The sequence below is a fragment of the Sinohyriopsis cumingii genome, chromosome 6 (genome assembly GCF_028554795.1).
Source record: "Sinohyriopsis cumingii isolate HCF-2022 chromosome 6, ASM2855479v2, whole genome shotgun sequence".
Classification (NCBI taxonomy): Eukaryota; Metazoa; Mollusca; class Bivalvia; order Unionida; family Unionidae; genus Sinohyriopsis; species Sinohyriopsis cumingii.
In genome coordinates, this window is record NC_142966.1 from 36,506,132 (window position 1) to 36,525,035 (window position 18,904).

The window sequence follows — 18,904 nt, forward strand, 5'->3', positions numbered from 1 at the left end:
ACATCATGCCGCAGACATGTAGCATGATGTCCCACCCAGTCATATTATCCTGACACCAGGCCGACCAGTCCTAACACTAACCTCTTAATGTTGAGCGCCAAGCGAGGTAGCTGTTAGTACCTATTTTGTAAGTCTTAGATATGATTCGGCCGGGGATCGAACCCACGACCTCCTGCATCCGAGGCGGACGCTCTAACCAATAGGCACCGGAGCGGTGGTGGGTGGGTTATGGTTGCGTAAATACAGATTGATAAAACTAGAATGCAGATTTTAAAATCATTTGAATTAACATTTCAAAACTTGATATTGGTTACTAATTCTTGTAATTATGGTTAGATTATCCTGTCAATGCCCTTAGTAATCAAAAGCCTTCCAAAGTAGATGATGATTACTAGACAATTCTATACCATCGTAAATATCTTTATTTCCTGTGCTTTCGTATTTTCTTATTGATTTTCAAAAAATGCGAATTATTTCCTTTAAATCCTGAAAAGGTGAGGATTTGTTTATGCCACATGGGTGTGGTGGGTCTGAAAATATGTTTTCGAACATACCCTTAAAAGCCACATGGTCCCACATAGTTGAGAAAAAATTATCGGTCGCTTCAAAACAAATTTTTAAGAAGAAAAATGAAAATGATGGTTCTGGGACTAGGAGATATATTCTGTCTTTATTCTTTACTCTGTTCTTTAGGATGATACTGTGCTCGACATGGAGACCGTAACAGATCTAAAGGGAATTAACAGACATTCATACTCTAGTCCCAATTTAACTATTATCTCAATCTGTGCCCCTCAAATTGATATCTTTGATGTTTTTTAAATTGCATGGTTAGTAAAATTGACTCTTTCTCCAATTTAACAATCAGCAGGCATCTGATATTAAAATGAAGGTAGAAAACTTGAATTTGCCTCAGATGAATGTTGCATTTTATTATATCTTTTGTAAGAATGTATCACTTTTGGAACTACTTTTTTCGCCATTTAGAAAATATATCTGTAATTATGTATATTATTCACATATATTCGTCTTCTTCTTTATTGTTCTAACGTTTAAAAAATATAGTCTCCCACACGAATCATGCAGTTTGGCAGTGACTTTGTTGAGACGACTTGTTTCTATTCGATATTCAGTGTCATCATACAGTGCCTGTTGCCTCGACGACAAACGGTACAAGTTTTTTGGTGGGGAACTCTTGATTAAATATATTAATGAAACGGTTGAAGTTTACACATATACAGTTATTCATGCCCTGGTTTTATACGGATGCAATATATTTCAAATATACAGTTTATTGTTATGCATACTACAAAAAGTTTAGTATATAAGTAATATACGTATATATTTTAAATGTTTAACATTCTTCAAACTCGTGAATTGTCCAGAATTCAGAATATCATGACTATTTATATAAAGTTATTTTAAATAAGATTTTGGTTCTGCATCAGGAAAATTATATTAAAGTAAAAGGTCGAAATTCTGGAATTGTTTTACCACAGTTACATGCAGCACTTGTGCGGTGCCTGACAATTACATACATAACTTATACGATGCATAAAAATTACATAAAGAACTTGTACGGTGCCTGACAATTACATACATAATTGTACGATGCATGACAATTATATAAAGAACGTGTACGGTGCCTGAAACTTACATAAAGCACTTGTACTGTGGAGAACAATTACATTCAGAACTTGTGCGGTGGATAACAATGGCATACAGAACTTGTACGGTACATGACAATTGCATACAGCACTTGTACGGTGTCTGACAATTACGTACAGCATTTGAACGGTACATGACAATTGCATACAGCACTTGTACGGTGCATGGTAATTACAGTACTTGAACGGTGCCTGACAACTACAAACAGAACTTGTGCGGTGCCTGACAATTACATACAGCACTTGTACGGTGCATGACAAGCACATACAGCACTTGTGCTATGGATAACAATTACATTCAGAACTCGTACGGTGCGTAACAATTACTTGCAGCATTTGTACGGTGGATAACAATTACATACAGACCTTGTGCGGTGCATTGCAGTTACATACAGCACTTGCACGGTGCATTACAATTGTATACAGCTTATGTACGGTGCCTAAAACTTACAACACTTGTACGGTGGATAACAATTACATACAGAACTTGTGCGGTGCCTGACAATTACGTACAACACTTATACAATGCACGTCATTTACATTCAGAATTTATACCGTGAATGAGGTATACAGCGTTTGCTGCGATGTTCAAAATTTGGATAATGTAGCAATGTTAGCTAAATTTTACTTTAATCTGTAGAATGACGAGACACGTCAGACTTGCAGATACGAAAGGTTCCAAAGCCATATACCAGATATAAATTGTTTGGTTTGATGTATAATGGAACATCAACAGAATTAGGTTATTTACTACCAAGAAAATCAGAGTTAAGTACCTTGTCTAAAGACACCCATGTAGCCGTCAAGGGCTGATGCATTGGTAGCATTAGAACTCGCATCTTTTCTGCTACGTGTCCGGCACACTAACACACACGAACCCTGCATCTTTTAGTTCCCTCTTACCACATGCAGGAGAGGGCATGGCGCCTCTTATCCACCCCAAGCCCGGATGACGTAATTTCGAGTGAAATATATGTGCAATGTGTACATTCGTAGTTTACATTTCTGAAAAATCATAACCCAAAGAGAAAAGAAATAAAAAGTAGTTACAATTCACACATTTGTTAGAAACCATTTCCTTCGAATGAAAAAAGTAATATTTAGAAAAGGTCTTAATACGTCGGTAAGTTTTGCGTTGTAAGTAATTCTATATTTCATTTGGATGTTATCTGGTTATAAATCCCCATTGATACATAATAGCATACACACACGCACATGTCAGATATCGCTTCTTAACATGAAGGAGTAGTCTCTCAGTACAAAAAGGTCGTTCATTTGGCAAACTCTGAGACGCCGTAGCGGACAAAAGCTGGTCCAGTGAGAAAGTTGCAGTTAAACTTTCGATGTCGTATGTCGAGAAATCCAATATCACCAGTGGCGTCACTAGGGTTGGTGTCACCCAGTGCGGTAACTCATGATGTCACCCCCATGGACCTCCTTCCTGCACAAAAATTCTAAATTCTATAGACAGTCATGTACAGTAACTCATGGTGTCACCCCCATGGAACACTTCCTGCACAAAAATTCTAAATTTTTATAGACAGTCATGTACAGTAACTCATGGTGTCACCCCCATGGAACACTTCCTGCACAAAAGTCGAAAATTTTATAGACAGTCATTTGGGTGTCACCCCCTCTGATGGTGTCACCCGGTGCGGTCCGCACTCCCCGCCCCCTCCCCCCCCCCCCGTGACGCCACTGAATATCACGTGTTGGATCAAATCGCATGTCCTTAAAGCTCCATTTTCTAGATCGAGATTTTAGATTGCATATGTTGAATTATACAGTGGTGGTTTAATGTTCTATTTCCTATGTCGACGTTTTACAGTGTATATTTTGAATTGCACAGTGGTGGTTGAAATTTCAATAGCATATATCGAGAATCCCTAATTCACACGTTGAATGTAACTGTTTGTGATGAAAGTTCCATTTCATATTTCGAGTATTTAGGTTTCATCTGTTGAATTTCACAGCAAAGAGAAGCAGTCTCCTTGTTTAAAAATAACACGGTCCGTTCACGTGAGCGACCTATAGCGAAGAAATTCATAGTAATTCTCGACCTGTGAATGGTAACTTTCAAACTGTAAATGCAAGAAATGTAATGGTGCCTCATAATAAAATACACGAATGATGTATCTTAATACTCGATATCATTTTGAATTGTTAAAGTGGACATTGTGTAATGTTACTTTTAACACATCATTTCACCATATAATTCTGACAAGCACAATAAAATGTCCAACCACCGCTGTGTAATTCAACAGATACAATCTAAAAATTCAACATATGAAATGGAACTTTCAACATAAACTCATTGACCAATACATAAATTAGGAATTCTCGACATATGACATTGTAATTTCAACCACCGCCGTGTAATTAAAACGAAACAATGTTAAACCTCGACATAGAAAATATAACTTTCAACCATTAATGTTTAATTCAACAGATACAATCTAAAATCTCGACCTAGAAAATGGAAATTTAAGGACAAGCATTTTTGATACGAGACGTGGAACTGGAATTCTTACATATGACATTAAAATTTCAACGGCAACGTTCTGATTGGACTAGCTTTTGTCCGCTACGGTGCCTCATAGCAATCGATATTATCCCCCGTGCCTATGAAGCAGTTACTTCAGTTCTTGCTTAACTTCAATTATCCATAATAATGCAGATATGTTACCTGCGGGTGGCTTTTAAACATTTCCACGCGATGCATCTAACAGCAGCGTCAGCTAATCGATACCAAAGCCTATTCTCTCAGAGATTATATTTCTGCCCTGGTGAATGTTTCGAATATTATTTCAACACAGCGTTCACTCTGACAGCCAAATTAAAAGTTAATTTTTCTTGTAATTAGAACCGGCGACAGCTTCTCATGGAGGCTACGCTAATCTTCCGGAAACACGTTTGACTCAAAATCGATTTTAGAAAGCTGTTAGTCGTGACCTCAATGGGAGGTTACTTGGTCGTGCTAGAAAGCAGCGTGCTATCAGTTTGGCAGATCGACGTGACCTGCTTGGTTATGTAATCTCCTTTGATAATTGCCTCCTCTAACTCTCTGAAACAATTATGTTTCAAATCTTTCTTTGCCGACATGTTCTGCTATTTATAATATTAGAATGGTTTGTTTTGATGTTTTCCAGCCAAGCAAAAGTAGTAGGTTATTTAGTGTCAAGGAAGTTAAAGCACTTTTTTTTTTTTTACATTTAACGGTACTAAATGCCAGTATTATAAAAATGATCATAACCGAACACAGGGAAATTATATTTTTTAAACATTATCGTACATAATTACGGGGGCCCCGAGTGGCCGAGTGGTCTAAAGCGCTCACCGTCACTGCCATCGCACCTCTGTCTGCGTCGGTTCGAGTCTCGGATTCGGCTAATGTGGTTATGTGAGAAAGCTTGTCAGTAGCTTCTCGTGGGTCGGTGGTTCTTTCAGGGGGTTTTCCGGGTTCTTCCTCCACCATTAATACTGGCCGCCATGTATAGCCTATATTGTGCTGAAAAATGGGGTTAAACCCTACAACAACAACAACAACATAATTACAAAGCACATACACTTTCGCTCTACCGAGTACTTGATAATTTCTATGGAAGAATATAATGTCCAGGAAACGTCATAACTCTAGCCAGGGTCTGAATCAGTGACGAATCAGTGACCGGAGCAAGACATATGATTCCAACATCCTCTGCAGGTCCCATGCTTTACTTTATTGCTATTGTTATTATTGACTTTCCCTGCAAACATTACTCGGTTCTACAGTGCGCTAATAAATATTAAGCCCGACAAACACTATAAATAATGGATGAGAAAGAAGACATTGGATAAATTTTCCAATTGCTGATGTGACTGATTCGCAGTTGGGGATCTGCTTCAGGCAGTGACCTAGATTTGTCATTGATCATCTTTTCTGAAGACCAGCTTCACATAGAAATATATATATATATATATATATATATATATATATATATATATATATATATATATATATATACACTCACCGCTCCGGTGGCATAAGCGGTTAGAGCGTTATAAATATATACCAGACATAACGGAAAGTGATATTACTGGATTCTGCATAAATATGCTTGATAACATAGGCCGAATTAATATTTTAATACACATAATACTATCTTAGAGGTTAGAGAATTTTTAATCCGTACTCTAAGGAGATTCAAACCCAGGTCTGTGGGTAAACGACACCCATCGCCTTGCCTGCACACACGAGCTCATATTCCCTCACGACTAAGCACACATCACCAAAAAAATGACGTCACTCAGTCCCTGTTATATGCACTCGTGTGTAGCAGACACACTCGAATGACGACCTTGTAATTAATTTTCATGTATCTACACAGTCATTCCAGATTCCTATGAAAGAAATCAAGGTATATAGAATTAATTATAGAGAATTATAAATATACACCAAACAGAACAGAAAGTGTTATTCCTGGATTCTATAGGAGAATGCTTGATAATAGTAGGCAGAATTAATATTTTAATACAAATAATACTATCATACAGGTTAAAGAATTTTAATTCTATCTCTACGGAGATTCGAACTCAGGTCCGCGGGTAAACGTGTATATATATATATATATATATATATATATATATATATATATATATATATATGGAAAAATTACATTTATAACAAAATGAAATCATACTTTATCCATTATATGATTTTGGAAAAAATATTAATTAATTTGAGATAAAAGGGAAGAAAGTATTTCAGTTCAAACGAGAATTACAGTCCCTCCTACTCCAATGAAATGGCATTTACCTAGTAGATGAATTTGCTATGTTTATATGAGCTGTTGTACAAGTTGCAATCTCAAAGCTGTGACTAAAAAGTAGGCTAATTAAGCTGACATTATATTATAGCTGATATTGTGAAAGAGATCGTTCTGACATTAGAAGCCTAAAAATAAAAATAGGAAGTATTTTTACTGAAGCCAACAATTTCCTTTTTTTAGCGGTCCGTTTGAGAGTAAATTTGGAGAGACAGAGAAGGCTCACAGCATCTACCGTCTTTATGTTTCACTGTATCACAAGAGTTTTTGTTCGTAACCCATTCAAGCAAAGATAGGTATGAAGTTCTTTTGAAGGTCTTGTAAATATGCTTGTGCAATAATACGTATTGAATAGTGTCAGACATCCATATTGTATGTTAGCTTATAACATTTTTAATACAGAATGTAAAACATGCTGATAATCTTCTTCAAATATGGGACAGTGTCACTGATACAATCCATATACATGTTGCTTGTTACCACGGTATATTCTCTTTGCACTGACATTTCTGTAAATGAATTCCCACGTCTGTAGGTTATATTTATATTCCCACGTATGTTGGTTATGTTTCTATTCCAACGTCTGTTGATTATGTTTCTATTCCCATGTCTGCTGGTTATGTGTCTATTCCACGTATGTTGGTTATGGTTCTATTCCCACTTATGTTGGTTATGTTTCTATTCCCTCGGCTTTTGGTTATATTTATATCCCCTTATATGTTGGTTATGTTCCTACCTCCCCCGTCTGTTGGTTATGTTTCTGTTCCACGTATGTGCTTATGTTTCTATTCCACGGCTGTTGGTTATGTTTCTGTTCCCACGTTGGTTATGTTTCTACTTCAAACATATGTTGGTTATGTTTCTATTCCATGTCTGTTGGTTATGTTTATATTCCCACGTGTGTTGGTTATGTTTATATTCCCACGTTGGTTATGTTAATATTCCCACGTATATTGGTTATGTTTCTATTCCACGTCTGTTGGCTATGTTTCTATTCCCACGTTGGTTACGTTTCTATTCCCACGTATATTGGTTATGTTTCTATTCCACGTCTGTTGGTTATGTTTCTATTCAAACGGCTGTTGGTTATATTTATATCCCCTCATATGTTGGTTATGTTCCTACTCCCCCGTCTGTTGGTTATGTTTCTGTTCCACATATGTGTTTAAGTTTCTATTCCACGGCTATTGGTTATGTTTCTGTTCCCACGTTGGTTATGTTTCTACTTCAAACATATATTGGTTATGTTTCTATTCCATGCCTGTTGGTTATTTTTATATTCCCACGTGTGATGGTTATGTTTATATTCCCACGTATATTGGTTATGTTTCTGTTCCACGTCTGTTGGTTATGTTTATATTCCCACTTTGGTTATGTTTCTATTCCCACGTATATTGGTTTTGTTTCTATTCCACGTCTGTTGGTTATGTTTCTGTTCCCACGTCTGTTGGTTATGTTTCTACTTCCCACGTATGTTGGTTGTTTCAATTCACACGTCTGTTGGTTATGTTTATATTCCCCGTCTGTTGGTTATGTTTATATTCCGACGTTTGTTGGTTATGTTTATACTTCCGTTTGGCTTATTAATACGTCCTAATTCCTTCTCAGTTTAATTGCTTATTACGGGTGGTGGTTGTGGTGGTGGTTGTGTTTCAGTTGTTGTTAGTATAGGCATATCAAGTATCAGTGTGTTCATTTTGACTTTTTAAACTATAAATATTTCAGAATATATTTAACTATTTTTGCATATTTGTTGGATTGACAGAAAGAAAACTGTCTACAGTGTTTGTATTTTTTTGTATGGAAAAGCAGCAAGAATAAGCCGTTCTTAGATAAGCAACACAAACACAGGAATATTGTAATTTGCTATTGAGAGCTATCATTTATTTGTTCATTATGATCAGTTGTTTCATCTGTATGTCACTTGTGATCACACTGTAAGCAAATGTATGTTAGTATAACTTATATTTTCCATACATATGGTTGTTTTGAGCAGATGTTCACTTTAACATGATGCTTATTATTAATAGGTACTCACTCGAACACTTTGTTCGTTCTGATCAGGTATTCACTATAAATAAATATTATGACTATGTGTTCACTTTAAAAACATTTATGTTTTGAGTACATGTTCACTCTAAACACGTGTCTGGTGTGGACAGGTGTGTCTGTCGGCTTTGCTCAGACGCATAAAGACTCTTGAATTAGTTTGCCTGAATTTACAATATCTAAAAAATCACATTTCCATATGTTTCCGTACCTCTTTCTGGTACGTCAGTCTTTTTTTAATTTAGAGTTTAATATTCTTGCATGGGGCTCCCAGAACATTAAAATATGAAAAACGTAAGTGTTTCTATAAATGTATAGCTCTGACTTTCAATGTAGCCCCAACTCATATTCTGGTCTAGTAATTTTTACTTTTGGTTTGTAATGTTATTATATCCTTTTATGAGACGATAACGCACGCACACACACACACACACACACACACACACACACACTAAAAGGTAAAGTATCAGTAGTCCAGGACTTTCAAATTATTTCCTACAATACAAATACTTTCGAATAAAAGTTTTAAATTATAATTCATTCGTTTGCTTTGTTAATTTAAAGTGAAAGTAGGGTGTGTTAAGCATGTCAAGTGGCGTTCGATACTAACATGTTGGTTCGGTCATTGTCGAAGTTATTCTTCTAATAACATTTTACGGCGGCAAAGATGCATTAAAGTCGAAACCAATTTAACCTTATAAGCAGTGGAAAAATATAAATTCTAGTTGATGACAGCACTAAAATTCACTCTGGGGAATCTATACGCTTTTCAACCATCACTGTTTCAATTGTTTTACACATGAAGAAATCCTCCATTACCATCTGATGAAGGTGCATTAAAGTAGCGCGTGGGATGGTGGTTGGGGAGGTGGAGGGTCAGGTTAGCTCGCATGAATATCTAACGGTTCAACTAGTTAAATATACATGTTACCAGCATATTATTTGCCCTGCATTCACACTGTACAGACCGCATCGGTGGCCTAGTGGTTAGAGCGTCCGCCTCAGATGCGGGAGGTCGTGGGTTCGATTCCCGGCCAAGCCATACCAAAGATTTACAAAAAATAGTACTAACAGCTGCCTCGCTTGGCGCTGTTTGGAGGGGATTACCGCCATACTTAATATGCGTGTATTTCCTAATCTTCCTTGATGCTTTATTGTAAATGGCTGCTTGCAAGTGCTACTTTCATAATTCTATCAATGTATATTGTATTTTCATTGATGCAGATTGTACGTAGCAATTTGCAAGTGCTACTTTCTTTCTGCATTATAGTAAATGACTGCTTGCAAGTGCTACATTCCTAATTATAGTCATACATTTTCTGTTTTTCATTGATCCAAGCTGATTATGATTGATCGCAAGTTTTTTTTTTTTTTTTTTTTTTATCAACTTTCCTTCTGCGTCATTGTATCTTGCGATTTGCCAACTACTGAATTGATTATGTAGTTTGTCGTATGACAAACACTATGTCATTTATTACAAGATTTGTATATTCTGTTTATAAACTTTACTATTACGTCATTCCAACTGCTGTTTTCATACAGATTTGACCTTGCAACAATGTAAATACTTTTTATCAGTATCGTCCTTGTTGTCCAACTTGTGTCGCCAGCTGTTGTCATAATGGCATATTAGAGATTAGCATGGCATTATGACAACAGACAGCGCTCTAAATTTCAAAAGTTTTACCTTTACGGCATTCATTTTGTGTCGATAACTCTTTCAGTCCCTATTTAAGGTGTACGTTAGCAACAAAGCTTTAATCGTCTCTAAAACCATATGCTTTTTTGAAGATATAAGTGATTTATAAGCACCTTACGAAAACAAAAACGCATACAGTACAGAAGGGTGGTCCATCTTTTTCAACCCGAGTTTTGACGCACTTAAGTATTTATCTTCACCGTTTTAGAAATCTACTTCTTAGTGATATCTCTCATTACTTTGGAAATATTAGTTATTTTAGCAACGTAAGGATCAGAAATGACAATGATATATTTCGTCGTACTTTTCTTAACGAGCTTTCATCAGACGAACCCTGGTTGTAAGGATTGTGTTGTACGTCACCCATTTTGACGCAACTCACAGACGTCTCTTTTTCTTTGTTACTCTTGTACATAAGCTCCCGCGAAAATAAAATATTTCAGAGCAACATCAATAGCACATAAAAACGTTTATAGGTAAAGTGACATTTTAAAAAAATTAAGCATTCCTTAAAGGTGTAGTTTTAGGGTAGTCATGGGGTCTTTAAATTGGTGGTAATTCTTATCATGATCTTCATTTTGGAACATATTTTACCGCAAAAACCGAAATAATCAAACTGTGGAAAATCATGTTCGTATCATGATAAAAATGTTTACTTGCGATTAGAAGTATTAGATTTAGTGTACGATTATTTTCCAATACTTGATTTGCATTGTTAATGTACATAACCTCAACCTTTGAATGTATATATATATATATATATATATATATATATATATATATATATATATATATATATATATATATATAACAGCTATAAAACTGGTTTGCGTCCTTTAAAACTTTTGTCTCTAAAAGTGGAAATAATCAGAGACAAAAAATGTTACAATAGATTTTACTTTTATTTATTGTAATTTTTACCATTATCAAACCAATTAAAATTAATAATTTGGATCAAGAATTTTAAAAATATAAATATAGCACACCTAGTTTCTAATTTATCAGCAGCTCTTTGTCACATTAAAGATTTTTAAGAAAAGCATTAAATAATTTATTGAAATATGATTGTTGTGACGCTTGATTCTGACGTTTTAATTGTGCTGCTCGTTGCAATATGAAAGTAGTTTAATGAATTATATATAATCAGAGAAAGAGAGAGAGAATGCACCAAAACTGCATATTTCATTAAGTTATTGTAATTGTATACATGTATACATGTATCCTGGGTCGATGAGTGTGTTTTGGGACAGTCTTCACCAGATATCAACAAAAGAATAACCTCTACTGATCTTACTCGATACTTTTTATTTGGTTTTATTCTATTTAATTGCCTACACGTATCCTGAGTAGCTGAGGGTGTTTTGGGACAGTATTTTGTTGTTTTAGGTTAGTCGTGGGGTCTTTCATTTGGTGATAAATACCAACATGGGGAAAAAACTCTCCTGCTCTTACTCGATAATTATACAATGCAGGAGTTTACTGATCATTGTCTTTTTTAAGGTTTGATTCAATATAATGTTATACATGTATCCTGGGTAGGTAAAAGTGTTTTTGGACAGTCTTGAGCTAGCCCCATTACTTTCAGGGTGACAGATATAAAAATTAAACTGTTGGATGTATGATTCATACTGGACAGATTTGGGGAGGCAAACGAGTGTTAAATACATTGTCTAAACTTTTAGAACAGTTTTTGTTTTAATATTCTTCAAAGGAATAGACTATGGAAATCTTGAGGACGCATACATTATGGTCAGCAAATATTCGTTGCTTGACTTGGTATTAGGTAAAGAACCGACAGTCTATCATTTTTTATGTTAAGTGGCTTGTCAAATGGTCAAATGCAGGAATAGGTTGCAGATGTTCCTTAGATATCTTCTGATTGGGATTTCCTACCATTTGACAAGTGTGACAAGATCTATGGTACTTATAAACATCACTTTTAATTTTCGGCAAACGCAAATGATTCAGGATATTGTGTTAAGTATTATTGACACCAAAATGACCAGCTTAATGAGTTTTATGGGCTAGACTATGCATTTCCTGTCTATATGACTTAGAACAACCATTTGATTGCTCACTGACCACTCATCACCGGCAGGTACATCAGGTGTCTCAATTTTCTCATGATGACCCCATTTTTCACAAAATAACAAAATGGTACTTGTGTGGCTTTAATTTCTAACACCCAGTCTTGTGTCTTCTTTGAGGAATATTACTTTGGGGGTCTATAACTCACATTAAAAGTACTTGCATGCTTATAAAGTAGTTGTTACTTTCTGCTCAGATATCTTACAACTGCAGTCAGAAATTGGCTAGTGGTTTCTATTATTCTGTGAAGAAACTAACTTACTTAGGAATCTCTGTCTGTCTCTCTCTCTCTCTCTCTTTCTCTCTAGCAAATAAAATATAATCCTTTTCATGGTTAATTGCTCATAGCAAGCACAATCAACATTTTTTTAATTGCCCGCAAAAGAAATTCTCCAAAAAAGTGAGCATTTTTGTACAGTGTATATATTGAATACAGATCCAGTAATGGAATGTTTTTGGGATTAATTCTTGAAACAGACACTAGGGAATATTACCTGACTGTTCTTGAGTCATAATTTACATCTGTATGTGATATACAAAAGGTAATGTGTCTTGGCCAATCTAGAATTTACAGTTTTATTTCCTCAGAATTCGCAATGATGAGTGCATGTCCAATCCAAAAGCCAGACTGTATGAAAAGCTTGTCTTCATTCATGTTTTATTCATGTGAAAGTGAAAAACAAAAGGGATTGGCAAATAAATATGTAAGAACAATGTAACAAGACAACCCAGTAATTGTTCCTTATAATTGCATACCTGTGTGATAATTATTTGTTTCAGACTAATTCATCTAACAATATTGATTTTATGAATGCCGATTTAAATTAAACTTTTTTTCTCTTGTATTTCCTATGAAAAGTTAAACATAGGACATTTTTATTTATTTTGCTTTATTGCATATTTGTATTGTGCTGATATTTTTGTGTCATGACAATATTAACTTATATTTTAAACAGGATAGAATATTGATAAAATGAAGATGTCTATGTGGGGTGGGGGGTGGGGGTGGTAATGGATGCTACAACCGCCTGAGCTGTGACTAGCCTTAAAAACTTTACAAATTTTTTTTTAGAAAATTATATGGGGGGGAGCGTGTCTTGCACTTCTAACAGAAAACAATCACATCTGTAGAAGATACATGTAAAAAAGTGCAAACAAATTGAGTTGGTTACTGGTAGCGATAGCAATGTTATTTATATTCAGTATATTATATTTTTATAATTGCTACCAAAGGAGTCTGATGTTTTATCAGTGAGGTATCATACAATCAGTCAACTTATCTGTACTTTAAATATCGCTTCATATATGGATAAATACGGCTTTAAATAATTAAAAAAATGTAGTTTCCAGTTTGATATCTGTCGAAATAAAGCATCTCATAATTGTATGGAAGTGTTCGTTATGTTTACATATAGAAAATATATTTCATACTCTTAGAATTTTTTTTTCTTATATAATGCAATAAGTTCAAATTTATATAGCATATATCCTTTGTATGTGATGGCCTTGTTTCAAGTTATTTGCCTTTTGCTATTGTATTGGAATTGGAGATTTAAAATGAAATTGGAAATATGACATACTTGTCACAGACAACTAGTGACAATACCTGCTGGCTATTGCATAATTATCCATGCCATACATATATAAAAATTCTGTATAATTTGATTATTTACCTTACTTCTTGTTATATATATATATATATATATATATATATATATATATATATATATATATATATATATATATATATATATATAAACTGCCACTGTAAGCTGCAGAATAACGGTAAAATTAATTACATACGGTTGAGATAATAAACAGAATCCTCATCTCTATAATGTACTCTCTCGTGAATAAAGAAGAAATGAAAGTATGGCCTCGAGGTGCAATTATGTGCAGTTTGCTCAAACTTTATGAGGTCTTCACTGCTATAAAAAGCAGAATTTGCATTGCACTCTAAAATAATAAATATGCTTTAAACTGATAACATTGTGAATGAGAATATGTAAACAAATCGGGGTCTTAAATTTTGCTTGTAAGCGGCTACCCTATTCTACCACCGTGCGGCAGCGGTAAATTAAGCATACAAAATGTTCAAATAAAGTTGTGTAAATACATCTCATTGTATACAATTTGATACATTTAATTTGTTTTGTGCTACTTGTAGGCCACCTCTCTTCCTAATGTTAATACTCTGAGTCATCAGCTACTGTAATTTAATTCGAATGATATTTTAAATAAGACGCCCAAACATGCTGTAAAGTGGTATAACCTCTTGATGCCAGGGTCAGGGGAGGAGTCGTATTGTAAGAAATTGACGTGTCACAGCGCCATCTGTTGTCATTACTGAGGCATTATTTTATATATATTCTTTGATTCTAACTTGCAACGTGCTTGATGCTACATTATAGTCATGATTTGGGAAGGTGCAATTTGTTTAACTTGTGATATAGCAAGTTTATAAAAACAATGTTAAAACTTGTAATAACTGACAGCATTTGCCATACGACAAAATACAGAATCAATTCAGTAGTTGGCAAATTGCAAGATACAAGGACCAGAAGGAAAGTAGATCTAAGCACTTTCAAGCAGCCATTTACAGCTTGCATCAATGAAGAATAGAAAATTCATGACTAAAATAATGAATGTAGCACTTGCAAGCAGCCATTTACCATAACGCAGAAGGAACGTAGCACTTGCAAATTGCCACGTACAATCTGCATCAATGAAGAATACAATATACATTGATAGAATTATGAAAGTAGTACTTGCAAGCAGACATTTACAATAATGCTTCAAGGAAGATTAGATAATACATGCATATTATTATGGCGGTAATCCCCCTCCATAGGCGCTCATCATTAAGAGGTTAGTGTTAAGACTGGTCGGCCTGGTGTCAGGATAATGTGACTGGATGGGAAATAGCCGAGCGCTGTTCTCGTTATAGTTGCCCCATTTTTTTAAAAAAAAATGTTCACGTTCCCGAATGTGCCAGTCTAATGTTAGTGACGAAATTGTATGCCAGAAAATTTGAACGTAAAGATGCCGAAATTAGAAACTGTACTTAAAAGTATTTGTCAACCATGAGATTTGTCTCAATATTAGGCTAATACTTATTATTTTTGTTTTTGTTTGTTTGTTTTGTTGCTTTTTAATTTGGACCTCTTTTTTATTATTATAAAGTTATCTGCAATGAAAATGATCCAGTGTTTTGTCCGAAATCAATTTCGGCGCTCAAGACATTTTATGACAATGGGGCCAAATTGAATGTGTCCGTCTGTTTAGAACTGAGAGAACAAGTACATAAGTCAGTATTACAGGAACGAATTTGCATGTGGGAACAAAAGGAAGAAAAGAAGCTAAAGTTCATTGAAACTTTCACTTTTGTTTTGGATTTTAACTTCTGTCCGGAACGAATGAAGACAAGAGGCCGGAACTCCCATTTCCTATTGCTGTATCGGTAAAGAATTGGCCTCAAAATTATAGTGACTTTATATCACGGGGTTGGGATATTGAAAGCAAAAGTAGTTTTTGATCGATGCATATATAATCCTGGTGTCTTCTTATGAGTTCTGTGAAAGTTATGCTATTAACCTTTGCTGTGAGTTCCCGATGACAGACTCATTTTGGAAGTTAATGTAACATTGGAATTTCCAGTTCACCATTTGTACGAGCATAACCTTTTTTTACACTGTATAGGTATTGATTACTTCTTTTTATAGAAATCTCGAAATTTCATACTTCTGTCATTTTATGCATAACTTAATAATATAAATCGCTGTGCCCTTTTCCTTGCCCCCGTCTTGTCAAAGTCAGTATTGTATGAACCTTATTAATTAATTTTGGAAATCGAACACACGTGCAAAGTATATATATATATATATATATATATATATATATATATATATATATATAGTCTTCTGTAATTTCGTTGAAACCTCCACCGCCAAGAAAGTACACATGCATTTCCTAGTTTGTTTAGAAAGTTTCTCCTCTGATATAATTTCATGCCTGACTTAATCGATGTGTATTCACTTTTGTGAAGTCTGACATTGACAATTTCGATTTATAACTGTCAATATGTGTGTATGTATGTATCTATGTATGTATCTGTGAATCTATGTATGTATGTATCAATGTATGTATGTATGTATGTATGTATGTATGTATGTATGTTCCAATTTATGTAAGTACGTACGTACGTATGTATGTATGTATGTATTTGTGTGTATGTATGTATGTATGTATGTTCGAATGTATGTACGTACGTACGTATGTAGGTATGTTCGTATGTCTGTATGTATGTGTGTATGTAATAAATTTGAAAGGGAAAACAGTATTAATTCAGTATTTGAACTCATGTAGTTGGAACTATACGGTGTATCTTCCAAATAATGGTTGCAACAAAGTTCAGATGATGCTATCTAAGAGTCTCAGCCGTTATATTATCCGCATAATGGTTCTAAAAGAAGATTTTGAACTAGGGTACAATGTTACACGATCGAATCTGGTAATAGAGATTCGTATAGTACATTAGTCTGTACTAAAGATCCACTATCTAACCCCATACATGCTTTAACCACGTTCTAGTTGCAAGATATCCGTTCATAAATATTGGTATGTCGAATTGTTGTGACAGAGGATACTTTACAGCCATTGCCAGTGTCTTTACATATTATAAAACAAATATGTACGCAAAGTAATTGACCTAGCCTTAGTGTTAGATCTAGAGTTAACCGACAACGTTTTAACCTTAAATTTAGGGGTAATTGACTAAGTCTTAACCTTAGATTTAGTTTATATTTGTGACATGGAAACTTGTAACCTCAACAGCCTGCCTCCTCTTTTTCAAATCTAAACTAGGTAACCATGTGCAGACTATATAGTCTGTATTTGCATTGAGAATTTCATATGTAGCATTAAAATGACTTTTTGGATCACTACTACTACTACTATTACTTATTATTATTATTATTATTATTATTATTATTATTATTATTATAAAGAGGAGAAGAAAGAGAAGCTGGAAGAGTCAGCCTGTAGCGAACTCCCCCATGTAACACAATTGAGTAGAATGGGTCTTTACACTTAGCTGGACCATTCCATTATCTATATCAATAAATAGTGCACATTATCAACTTTTTCGCCCACAATGGCATGTGATGAATTCCCTGTTTGCAGTTTAGTTCCCTTATCAGATTGTGTGGGCTGTATTCAAATCTCTTAAAAGTCGGTCATTTGTATTTTCAGGGACCATGGCAAGTTTTCGGAAAGGAAAGAAAGTGAATGCCTCGTCGGGTAAAGAAAAGCGTTCCAGAGGTAAATTTAAATTTTTTTGTGGGTTGTTTGACCGCGGATCAGAAGAGGAAAGTCTGAATCCTCCCTTTGAGTTCGACATGGGAAAGGCGGAATCAAAAAGAATTCAAGTGGTAGATAAGACACCGGATGTGGCTTTTAGTAATGTACCGGGTCAACAAGCGCAGGGAGAAAACTGGAAAACTGAGGGCTTAAAAAGTGCTCCTGAACAAATAGGAGAAGCGAAGACAAAACGTCTGGATGATCAATGTAAAATGAAGGCTGAGACTAATGGATTGTCTGCAGATGATGTGACATTAGAAGAATCTGATATTTTGGCAGAGCAGCAGAAATCTGTAGGTAAATTACAACTTGTAAAACAGCTCGGTTTTGATACAGAAGATAACGTTAATTATGCTGCTAAGTCAGCTGTCAATAAAAACAAAAGAACGGAAGTAGATGGCGCGGAGAATAACTCCAGGGATAATGGGATCCCTGGCCGTATTGAATCTGACGAGGAAGAGAAGGTACGAGACATCTACAAAATGGACGAGCAAGCCATGTCAGGCATCTGTGTTGCCAGTACAAACAATATTTGCGAAGTGCAAGAAAAGAGAGGTCAGTCAGATTCCTCTGACACTGACGATGAGAAGTCTGAACAGTCTAACTCTTCCTATACTTCATGTGATGAAAGTGTGGCGTCAGAGGGCGTAGATTGTGTGGATGGTGAAGACACAACAGAAGGTAAAACTCCTCCGAAGAAAGGGATAATGAGGCTGCAAAGTAAGCTTTTGGACGCTGTGCTTAAGCAGAAGCTCGATGACTGCACAGCTGAGTACTTTGTACAAATACTGAGTTCTCCCAGCGCTAAAATATTCGCTGCTTTGCGGACAAAACTGAGAAAAAACAACCAGGAGTGGAATCAAGAATTCTTGGAGCTTCACGGATTGGATTGTTTGTTCAACTACGTCGATGTCGTTGGACAAAGAAAAGTTACTCAACTCTCGGACGCTTTGCTGCTGTTGGAATGCGTAGAATGTATCAAGGCACTGATGAATTCCAAGATAGGCATGCAATATCTCGTACAGCATAGCAACTACGTGTCAAAACTTACGAAAGGTAGGTGATCGCCCCGTTTTTTTTAATTAAAATATTTCATTACGATCTTTTGAATACCACCATTTCTTAAAGAATGATCTTTTTGATCTCTCTAGACAGTGATGCCACCATTTTAAATTCATTTTTCATAATGATAATTATATTAATAAATAACTAATCGTCTGGAAGAATTCTTCTAGACT

At 35.2% G+C, this 18,904-nt stretch overlaps 1 protein-coding gene across 2 annotated transcripts in view; it reads left to right on the forward strand.

Annotated features, from left to right (window-relative positions):
- LOC149796718 (inverted formin-2-like) overlaps positions 1 to 18,904 on the forward strand; it is a 207,495-nt gene that overhangs the window by 81,070 nt on the left and 107,521 nt on the right. For both annotated transcript variants that reach the window (XM_089961357.1, XM_089961356.1), the window contains exon 2: positions 17,559 to 18,722. In XM_089961357.1, the coding sequence (XP_089817483.1) occupies positions 17,564 to 18,722 (1,159 nt within the window). In that variant the 5' untranslated portion in view covers positions 17,559 to 17,563. The remainder of the gene's footprint in view (positions 1 to 17,558; positions 18,723 to 18,904) is intronic.